This window comes from Cotesia glomerata, linkage group LG4, assembly GCF_020080835.1.
Source record: "Cotesia glomerata isolate CgM1 linkage group LG4, MPM_Cglom_v2.3, whole genome shotgun sequence".
Classification (NCBI taxonomy): Eukaryota; Metazoa; Arthropoda; class Insecta; order Hymenoptera; family Braconidae; genus Cotesia; species Cotesia glomerata.
The window spans coordinates 7,453,423-7,465,486 of NC_058161.1; the positions used below are offsets into that span (position 1 = coordinate 7,453,423).

At 27.5% G+C, this 12,064-nt stretch overlaps 1 protein-coding gene across 3 annotated transcripts in view; it reads left to right on the plus strand.

The window, feature by feature from the left end:
* Positions 1-11,699, plus strand: part of LOC123264207 (G-protein coupled receptor moody-like) — a 47,122-nt gene extending 35,423 nt beyond the window's left edge. For all 3 annotated transcript variants that reach the window (XM_044727381.1, XM_044727380.1, XM_044727378.1), the window contains 3 exons: positions 8,133-8,371; positions 9,727-10,036; positions 10,185-11,699. In XM_044727381.1, the coding sequence (XP_044583316.1) occupies positions 8,133-8,371; positions 9,727-10,036; positions 10,185-11,138 (1,503 nt within the window). In that variant the 3' untranslated portion in view covers positions 11,139-11,699. The remainder of the gene's footprint in view (positions 1-8,132; positions 8,372-9,726; positions 10,037-10,184) is intronic.
* Positions 11,700-12,064: the final 365 nt, after the last annotated feature.

A 12,064-nucleotide genomic window follows, 5' to 3' on the forward strand; every position in this document is an offset into this window, starting at 1 on the left:
TTTTTGGAGAAATAATTTGTGTAAATGTTTTTTTTTATTTTTCATTAGTAAAGAATATAAAATGTTATTTATTACACAACCTAAAAAGTTGACATAATTATTGACTTTCACGAATATTTTATACCAAATGATAGACTTCAGATTAAAGAATTGGCAATAGTAAGCTTACAACCAAATTCTAATGGTGAGTTTATTGATAGTCATTACGTATTTAAGCCACCATATTCGTGGGAACAATTGCCGAAAAAATACCGAGATGATTATCTATATCGCTACGAGGTTTATGGGATCCCGTGGCAACTAGGACACACTTTAGCTAAGTCCCAAGAATCAATTTTGATGAAACATTTATATCAGGCCAGACGCGTTTTTGTGTGTGAATCAAAGACGAAGCACTTGCTACTTCAAATTATTGGTAATGTAGATATACCGATTTTTATATCTCGATGATGATAATGATGATGATGAAGACATTGTATTTGATTACGAATTCGAAACAAAATGTCTCCATCATCAGAACCGTTCTGAAAATAATTGTGTGTATGACAATGTGATAAGCTTAAAGAACTCTTTAAGTAAATAGACTCACAATCTCTAACTTAAATTTCTCATTACCATGAAAATCAAAATTTATAACAGCATTACAATTTAAGTAATCGTTAAAAATTTTCTGATATGGCCATATAATCTGATCTGATCATATATAACCATGTCAGACTATATATGAAATTTAAAAATAATTTATAATCATTTTCAATTTTTCTAGAAATGTGTCTGTCAATTAACATCTACTGAAAAAAAATTCAAAAATTTTCGGAAAAAATAATTTACGATATGGGAAAGTATCCAATTATTTATTTACATGATTTAGGTTATGATAAGCACAAAAATGAGTTTCATACTCATCTTTCATATGTAAATTGAAAAAGTATCTAACGAAATGTAAATATCACAAAAATAACTGTGTGGGTGATAATGATTTGAAAATGAAAAATTGGATTTTATCAAATCAATGTTTTGTAAAATGAGTCATGAAAAATTAAATGTGACAATAAATAAATAAAAATTTTTTATGTACCTTTTATTAGATATAACAATTGTTTAAGTAAAAATTTTATACAATATTTCAGCCTTACATAGTAAAATTAAATTTAAAAAAAAACAATGAGTCTAATAATTGATTTTAATGATTATGATTATGACAATCGAAAATTCATTAAAGAATTATCGATAACAAGTTTAAAACCTATTAAATCTAGTACAAATGATAAACCTAGTAAACCTAGTGAACCTAGTAAATATGTTAAATATAAAGAAGGACATTATGTATTTAAACCACCATGTACTTGGGAAGAATTATCAGAACGGTTACAGCAATATTATAAAGTTGATGAAGAAAATTCTAAGATTAAGTGGGAAGAAGGAGAATACGAAGCTTCGAGTCAACGTCAAATTTTGAATGATTGGATTAAAAATGCTGACCGTGTTTTTGTTATCGATGAAAACATAAAAAATAAACTCAAAAAAATTGTCACTATTAACAAGCCAATTATATGTCTCAATGAGAATTTAAATGTATTGTTTGAATATAGCACCGGTGCCAAGTGTGGATGGCATTACGATCCTGATGAGAGTATTTGTACTAAAAAGAATGCTATACGAATACGAGATTTTCTTAACAAACGCAAACATGTTGTAAAAGATTTCGATAATAAACAGCGATCGAAAAAGAAATAAAATAAACGAACATTAATACTTCACTTATATAATGTAAAGCAAAATGAATTTCGTTAACATTTTAAATAACTGAAAACTAAATATAAATGATATTCTTTTATTGACACGTGCTAATTATTATTCAGTAATATTTGAAAGAAAATAATTTTTTTTTTTTTAATAATAATTCTTTTGGTAATTGCAATTATGAAGATTCAAACAACACAATTGACAGGATCGATGTTTTGGACTAAATCAATGTATTTTTTTATTAATTAAACAAAATTTATAATGAGATTCGTTTTTTAGCAGAAAAAAATTTATTGCTTATTATTAATCAAACATTAAGTAAGAATAATCAAAACTGATTCTATACATAACTGTATTTTAAATATTAAACATTATATGTTAGGTAATTATTGGTTTATAAAAATGATCTATCATAATGTTCAACTAGACAATTATTTTCACTTTGAATGATTCATTTGAATAATTTATTCTTTCTAAATTTTTTATCAGTAACCGTTATGCATTACACGTATAGTAACTGACTTTGATTAATGAAAGGACAAATTTGATTATACCAATTAATGAAAGGAAGCATGATAAAATAGTTTGTAATCAGGCAATTGTAATGCACTAATTTAAATTGGCAACAATCATAAAAATTTTTTTAAGTATAAACTTTTCAAAGTGATTAAAAGAACAAAATAGAAAAATTATTGTAAAAATATACAATATATTAGAGACAAGACGTTTAGTATAACTCATCGATCAAGAAAAATAAATTTTAAAAATAAATAATGGATTTTATAATTGATTTTCACGATTATCTTATTGATAATGATCAAATTATGGTGAAAGAATTGGCAATAATAAGTTTACAATCAGATACTAATGGTACTTTTGTTGACCGGCATAACATATTTAAAGCGCCATATTCATGAGAAGAATTACCAACGCAATATCAAAATGAGTTTTTGAACCGACAAAAAATTTACGGAATTCCATGGGATTTGGGATACACCAAAACCGACTTACTGTACTCTATTTTGAATAAATTGTTTCGTAAAGCTCAGTGCATTTTTGTTGCTAATGAACGTGCGAAACGTAGATTAATTGAAATTATTGGTAATACAAATATACCAATTATACCGTTCAATGATAACTTCGGTACTTTGTTTAAATATAGGACCAGTACTGGCTGTCTTCATCATGAGAACCGTGAAAAGAATAACTGTGCTTATGATAATGTAATTGCAATGAGAGAAATTCTCTTCAACTAAATTCAAATAACTTTACTTCATTCAATGTCGTCTGAATAAAAATACATGAGTCTTGAAGTTAGTCATAGGCCAAAACTCGCAAAAAACTCGCGCCATTCAAATTTCTAGTATAAACATTTAAAAAAAAATACTAATTTTAAAAAAACGTTTGAAAAATTAATTTTTGGAGAAATAATTTGTGTAAATGTTTTTTTTTTTTTTTTTTTTATTTTTTATTAGTAAAGAATATAAAATGTTATTTATTACACAACCTAAAAAAGTTGACATAATTATTGACTTTCACGAATATTTTATACCAAATGATAGACTTCAGATTAAAGAATTGGCAATAGTAAGCTTACAACCAAATTCTAATGGTGAGTTTATTGATAGTCATTACGTATTTAAGCCACCATATTCGTGGGAACAATTGCCGAAAAAATACCGAGATGATTATCTATATCGCTACGAGGTTTATGGGATCCCGTGGCAACTAGGACACACTTCAGCTAACTCCCAAGAATCAATTTTGATGAAACATTTATATCAGGCCAGACGCGTTTTTGTGTGTGAATCAAAGACGAAGCACTTGCTACTTCAAATTATTGGTAATGTAGATATACCGATTTTATATCTCGATGATGATGATGATGATGATGAAGACATTGTATTTGATTACGAATTCGAAACAAAATGTCTCCATCATCAGAACCGTTCTGAAAATAATTGTGTGTATGACAATGTGATAAGCTTAAAGAACATTCTTTTAAGTAAATAGACTCACAATCTCTAACTTAAATTTCTCATTACCATGAAAATCAAAATTTATAACAGCATTACAATTTAAGTAATCGTTAAAAATTTTCTGATATGGCCATATAATCTGATCTGATCATATATAACCATGTCAGACTATATATGAAATTTAAAAAATAATTTATAATCATTTTTCAATTTTTTCTAGAAATGTGTCTGTCAATTAACATCTACTAAAAAAAAAATTGACTTACAGTTGACTCTGCAGACCATCCCTGGAATATCCCGCTATATTTAAGCTCGAAACGTTTGAAAATTTACCTATGACAAATTTTTGAACTCTTCGGACTTAATGGAATTTTTATACATCTTCAAACTCTACAAGCTAATTATAACTTTTATAAATTTTCAAGGTTTTCAAGCTTGAAAATTTAGTACTTGTCAAAAAAAAAACCCTTTTTTGAAAATTTTTAATTTTTTACAGAAAGGTGGCCTATTACTTAAAAAACGATCTTAAAAAAAAATTAGATGTTGCGTGAAAAAAAAACTTTGTTGCAAATTTTTCCTTCACGACATCTCAATTTAACCTAAGACATATTAAAATATTTATGTTGACGTATCAAACTATACATCAGCATATTAAATTTTCTAATATGGTAATTTATGGACATATCGGAAAATGTTTTTACAAGTAAGCTTTACAATTTAAATGCTGTTAAATATTAATTACAAAAATCAAAATTATTTTTAACTGTAATGTGATGATAACATTACTGATATAAAGACAAGATTATAAAAATTGCTTACAGTAAAAGGCAAAGAAATAAAATTACTTTGGGTTACTTGCAGACATTGATTCCGAAAAAGATTAAATGTTACATTTCAACGTAAGAAGATCAGTATGAGCCTTTCTCTTGACTGTTATCCTTTAAAACATCCAGGGATCTGTGAATTTCTTCAACGCCAAAGTTCTTTACTTTTACGGCGTTTTTATCATTGCTTTTACACTTTTCAATTAAACTCTTTCATTGACATCCATTTTTTTAATTAAAAAAGTGAAACTTTTTCTATCAGCTTAACATTTAAGTAAGACTTAATTGTAATTTCTAGATTATGAGCGCTAAGATAAATTAATCCTTTTATTTTTTTCAGCATAAAAAATATACAAATAAATCACACTTTTTATTACACTAAATGTAAAAAAAGATAAAAATAAAACCTATATATATTATTATTATTTAAGTTCGACTAATAAATAAAATCTGATTATCGTGAGCCTTCAAGAGTTCATTAAATTATCTAGTATAATTGCTTACAAATATAATAAATGATTACATTTTCTAAATTAATAGATAGATAAATAATTAATATAGATATGTGGAAAGAAAAATCCATGACTTCCGCAATCTTTTTTCTTCATTCATCTTTTTCACCCTTTGTTCTCTTGTATATCGTTCAATCGTTTACTAAATTCTTTATTTCATTTCCTTTTATCTTTTCACTTTATCTCTTTTTACAACTATATTTCTTTTTTATAGATGTTAGCAGTCTCAATATCTATTTTCACATTAATTTCAACTGTCACAACAATAAAATAAATTATCAATTAAGTTTCTATTATTTATACTCTAATCTACCGATTACTCACTTGAGTAATAAAATTTTCTTACTAATTGGAACTATGAAATAACAAAATTACTTTTTTTCAACAAAATAATTGAAATCCAAATATTTTCGTTACTTTTACAATTATTTTTAACTTTTAAGTTTAGAACTAAACAATTTTATTTTCAACTAAAAAACTAAATCCATCCTCCGCACTAACAGATGCAATAACATAATTATTATGACCTGAAAACTTATAAATAATCTTTAGTGAAAATTGCTCTTCAAAAATAAAATATTTATCATACGCTAAAATGATTTTTTGTATCTTCTTACGTCTTGTTTCAAATATGGTAGACAGTATAAGAAATATTAGCCGAAAAATTTTAAGTATGTAGAAGTTAAAGTTTAAAAACAGAAATATATTTATTTGTCACACCCCCACAATCATATGTCTCTTACTTCACAGTACTGATAAAACTCTATCTAAGCTATATATAAGCTATTTTTAACCACTTTTAACCATTTTTAACCACTAACTCTACACTTAATTTCATTAAAATAAATAATAAAAAATATTTTATACACGAGAAATGACTGTGTACACTAGTACAATGACATTATTGCTTCTCATCATTAACTTCGCTATATAAATAATTGATTTCCTATCCGGTCATTAAGTTTAGATTCTTATTCTTGAATATTCCTCATCCGGCAAACATCAGGATTTTATGATGTTACTATTACGCTATCAAGTTTATACAGACGACTATCAAACGTCCCAAATCCTTTTCGTCAAACTTATAAAATAAAACAAGAAATAAAAAGTTTGTATCCTACACCTTTATTTCATTTTCAGAAAAAAATATAAAAAAAATCTCGTAAAAATAAATCACATACTTAAAAATAAAATGTATTTATATCTTCATAAATAAATAATTGTTGAACAAAACTGTTACTATCTTGAATAATAATAATGATGTTTTCTCAAAACAAAATCCAGAGACTAAAGAATGTTTTTAAAAAAATCTTTACTGTCTGTGAATAAACTAAAGACAATTAGAATGATCATAAAATAACCGTTAATTTATGCACTAGAATAATTAACAAAATCCACCTACTGTTCTGCATGAAACGTTAACAATGAGCTCTAAAATAAACACAACGAACCCAAAACAACTAAAGAATATATTTATTTGAATGAAATTTTCAACCCCTAAATTAAATCTGTTACAGTGACTACTTCATGAAATTCAAACTGCTTGAAAAAAATATTAAATAAAAAAAAAACTAATTGTCTTATTTTTTTATGACTTACTCAGTAATTAAAAAATTACTTTCATGCAAAAAGAACTTTTTATTATTATTACAAACCGTGACAGTTTTTTAGATTCTAAGACTTTTATTATCATTGAATTTTAATATTTTATTATCACATCTGGTGTAAACGAGCAATTTTCATGCTTTAAGATTTAATTAGACGAGCGAAAAAGCGAGACTTTCAATTGAAAAAAATTCCAACTAAAAAAACCTACAAAAAATCTAGGTTACTTGAGCTCAATTATTCATAATCATGCATGAATGTATTATTAATCATTATTGAACGAAAAAAAGGATCTGTAAAAATAAAAAAATTATAATCGCTCCATGAATTATTACAAAGTTGTAATTTCAGATAGTATAGTTGATATGTGACAAAATTATATTTATTGTCATTATTATATCTATTAATTTCTTCATCAACATGCTCAAAAGCATATTTAACGATAACTTAAAATATAAATTTTATTAATTTATTTTTTATCTGTTTACTTTTCATACGGTAACAAATGTTACGACGAAATTAATGCTCTATGTTCAATATTGATTGAAGAATATATATTATACTTGTATAAGAGATTTTCATTCGAATATTAATGATGAAGTTATACAAATTCAGATTTATGAATTACAATTACTTTTTTTCTCGCCAATAAAACTTCATAAACATCAGCAGAAAAACTTCGTCGAAGATAATAAAAAAAAGTCTGACAGTAAGAAAAAACGCTAAAATGCAAAGTAATTGCCTAGGTCAATCTATTCTCAGTAACTTTGTACATCTAAAGTAATTCGTAGTTTGCTGATAAAGCTTGCGAATAGACGACTAGTACGGACTGGCGTAAAGTAGTTGAATCTGTACTGCATGTATAGATACGGCATATATGTACTAAAATATATAGCATAGCATGTAAAATAGTTAGACTATGAAATACAGGAATCTGGTACAGTTACCTAGTGACAAAGTTGTTCTGCTTGGCCTCATCATGGTTGCTTTAAACTTACAACTTCGACCTTCTATCTATTTTATCTATTCCCTAGTTCTTCATTCTCATGGGACACTACGGATTTATGGGGCCAACTAGTCGCTGAGTTCCTGCGTCTTACTTATATAAGCACACTTTACTGCCTTTCCTTGCTCCTTATCTCAGACGCATTACATTGCATCTAGGATATCTATAACCCGATGGATTAATAAATAATCGTTTCACTTTTCAGAGTGTTAATGTTAAATGTTTAACTGTTTACTTTGAATACATTCCTCGTGCATTTTATTGGTACTAAACAATGTCGCGATAGCATGGTAGATATTACTGCTTTTGGTTAACGAGACATTTAATTTTCTTAATAAAATGTATTCCAATTCGTAAGAAATTTATGTAATGCGATAAAATATTTTATGGCATACTTGAAATACAATATGTAATAAATGATAGATACTAATTAATTAATAATTCATTGATTTTGTTAAAGATGAGAAACGCCACCGCTGTATTCATAATGAATCTTTCGATCTCGGATCTGATGTTTTGCTGCTTCAATTTACCATTAGCAACATCTACATTTTGGTATGGCTCGTGGACGCATGGACCACTTTTGTGTCGTCTATTTCCTTTATTGCGTTATGGTCTTGTTGCTGTAAGTCTATTTACGGTATTGGCAATCACGATCAATCGATACGTAATGATTGGACATCCACGACTGTATCCAAAGTAATTACGAAATATTTTTTTCTTTCATTAGTACTTTTACTTTAAAAGCTTGAAAATGTAAATTTAATCCCTCTAGCAGCAAACAGACAAGAAAATTAACTTGACTCAAGACGATCATTTTGAAGAATTTGATTATGTTAAACCAATTAAAAAATTTCTTTGAAAATAATAAATTATTTTTATTGATATAATTTTGTGTTTAAGAGAGTATTTCGGTCTAAAATTCTGAAATAGTATATTACACACCTGTGGCAAGAAAATGAGAAATGTCTCAGAACACATATATGTTGCCCGAGGCGAAGCCGAGGTCGACATATATGTGATCTGAGATATTTATTATTTTCCTGCCATAGGTTTGTATACTATTTTTCTGTCCGACAGAGGCGGAAAGCGGCAATTTCGTTTAGCGCAGCGGGCCGAAAGTTGCCACTTTCCGCCTGGAGGGCAGAAAAAAACATTTCTTTACATATTTCTAAAGTTCAAACCTTTAAAATATATCCTAACAAAATTTTTTTGAAATTTCAATAATTTTCAAACATAATATCTCTATTCTACAGAACCGACTTACGCAAAATTTGGTATAGGCTTCTATGCATTCCTTCGAATTAGCTTTATAAAAAAATTTATATTTTTACTATTTTTAAAAAATTCGGAAATGTCAAAAAATAGGTAAAAAAAAACTTCTTTGTTTTTCAAGCTTTTGCCATTTTACAAAAAACTTTTTTTAACTTTTCCCTAGTTGGGACGATAACGGCATCTTTAATCATTAAGAATCTACCTTTTTTTTATTACGGTCGACTAGATGAGTTAGAATCACGTCAACGAAGACGCTGCACTTTTTTTAACTCCTACTTTATTAGCCTGTAATTTTTTGGTTTGAATATTTTTTTGTGTATTCTTGAAACATGAACAAACGGCTCCCCGCCTTTATTAATCCTACCAAAATTTCTCAACAAAAATTTCTCACAATTATTTACAATTAAGTACAATTATTTAAAAAAAAAAAAAAAACATTAACATGGCCTTTTTATCATGGGTTTTGTGTGAAAAAATATTGTACAAGAAATTGTACAAATATTGTACAAGAAATTATTGCTGACAATTTTTGTCGCGAGAAATTTTTGCATGAGACAAAAGAGACGGTCACTGAACAAACATCTGGTAAAAAAATATACAATAAAAATACTTTTTTTTTATTATTACACTTGAAATTAGTTCTCCTTGACCAGTGCGTATTTTTAATCGCATGATACTAATATTCTTCATATTATCAAAATAGAGTACAGCCTCCCTTTGAGGCGCGTAATTTATTTCAAAATTATTTTACATACTAATTTTTTGATTATCTTTTTCAGATTTTATAAGTCAAAATATTTAATACTAATGGTGATAGCGACATGGATATTCGGATTTGGTGCTTTAGTACCAACATGGTTTGAACAATGGGGTCGCTTTGGTCTGGATCCAAACATTGGTTCATGTTCAATTCTTCGTGATACTAATGGTAATTCACCAAAAGAGTTTTTATTCATACTCGCGTTTCTTACACCTTGCATTGCAATTGTCGTTTGCTATGCAAGGATTTTTTATATTGTACGCAAGACTGCGAAAAGAAGCCGCAGACGTCAAGAAACTACAACTGATTTTGTCAAAGCAACACTTGAGGTATTTTCTAATCATAATTCATTATTCACCATCGCAAAATATTTCTATGCATAATTCTTTAACAATCAAAAAAAAATTTTGCATTTCAATATTTTAAAATCTAAAAAAAAATCAATATCAATAATAATTTTTAAAATTGATTTATCAGGTAAAATATACAAAACACTTTGAAGACTCGGCATTAGGTTCAAGTTTTGCTGGAACAGGTACATCAGAAAATACCGGATCTCCAATAAGAAATGACAGACATCTTCAGAGCCAACAAAATACTTCGTATTTTTACATTGAAGATAATGATGATAAAATATTGCACAGCAGTGAAGCATTGAACATTCAGAAAATAACCGAATACAATAGCGATGAATTGAAAAATATAAAAATAAATTTACACGATATTAAAAATAATAGCGATAAAGAATGTCAAAAAACAATTTATACCGTTTCGATACCAAATTTTCATTTTTCTGATGTCGACTCATCATCATCACAATCACAAGATAAGTCACTAACACACGCTGCTGATAACCAGGAGAAAATAGTTACAAGCAAATCAATTTTATCAAACAATGATCGGTGCTTGAAAGTGCCCAAAGATTCGACAAAAAGCTATCAAGAATGTTCAACGCGCGTTCTTAATACGAACAAATATGACGGTTCAGATATTTCTGAAGAATTCGTAAGTTCTCGATCGGATTCACCATGTGATAATAATAAACGTAACGTTAATAGTAATAATAATAGTAATAGTAATATAAATATTAAAAGAGGTAGTATTTTCCGACGAGAATTGCGATTTCGTAGTTTTAAAAACCGTAATGAATCCGGAAAAATGTCTGCTAAAGATAAAAAGTTACTTAAAATGATACTTGTTATATTTTTGTCATTTGTTGTTTGTTATTTGCCTATAACAATCGCTAAAATATCTAAAGATATTATTGATTGGCGTGGGCTTAATATCGCTGGGTACATACTTATCTATTTAACGACTTGCATTAATCCAATTATTTATGTTGTTATGAGTTCGGAATACAGAAGTGCGTACAAAAATGTTCTGCTCTGTCGGGGTGATTCGTTTCACGATGCTAAGAGACGTGGTAAATAAATTAATTCTTTTTTTATTATTTATTATTTTCAAAATATTAAATTAAGGAAAGACTGGTATTTAAACAACTCGCGTGATATTTTTATTAATTTCATGCTTCACATTCATATTTGATATCTTCAGATAAAGATTTTGTTTTTTCAGATAAAGATTTTTACTATTAAAAATAATTTTTTTCTTCCCATAACGTAACACGTGGGATATTTTTGTGAGCACCTAATCCTAAAATCACTGCACGGATTTTAATAAAACTTTTAAATTTTGTTTACTAGCTGCTTGCAAGAGATATTATCTCGAAAAGTGAACAAAAAATTACCTAAATCGACTCTTGTAGATTATGTCACAATTTAAAAGAATTTTAATAAAAATTTTTATTCACAAAATAACGATGAATAGAAGCGACCTAGCGATAGCTTGTGAAAAAAGCGGCATTGAAGAATTAAAAGAAAAGTAATAGCACAAACCGTAGGTCGTATCCGAATACGAATCTAAGAGTACTTTCACAATTGCATGGTGGGTTTTTTTTTTTAATATTTCGTTTTTATAAATCTCAAAAGGTAGTAGAATAGTTCATATCTATAAAGTTCTAATATTCCCTCAAGTATCTCTAACAGCTTCAGAATTTCGTTTAAAATATTTCACCGGATAGGAGCATCAAGTTTTAAGAAATTGTGCATAATCTGGTAAAAAAAGAAACAAATAACATTGTACATGTTGAAATATGTAAAGAACGTTACAACATACCGAAACTTTTTTACTCTCTTAGAACTCATTACCATAACGAAAGGGGTAAGAACTGAAAGAGTAAAAGTAACAATAATTTTCTCAACTCAAAACTAGTTTCAGGTAAAATATTTTCTGTGTCGAAGTTCATTGCTCCTGGTTGCTTCAGAATAATTTAGGATTATTATATTTTTACTTAATTA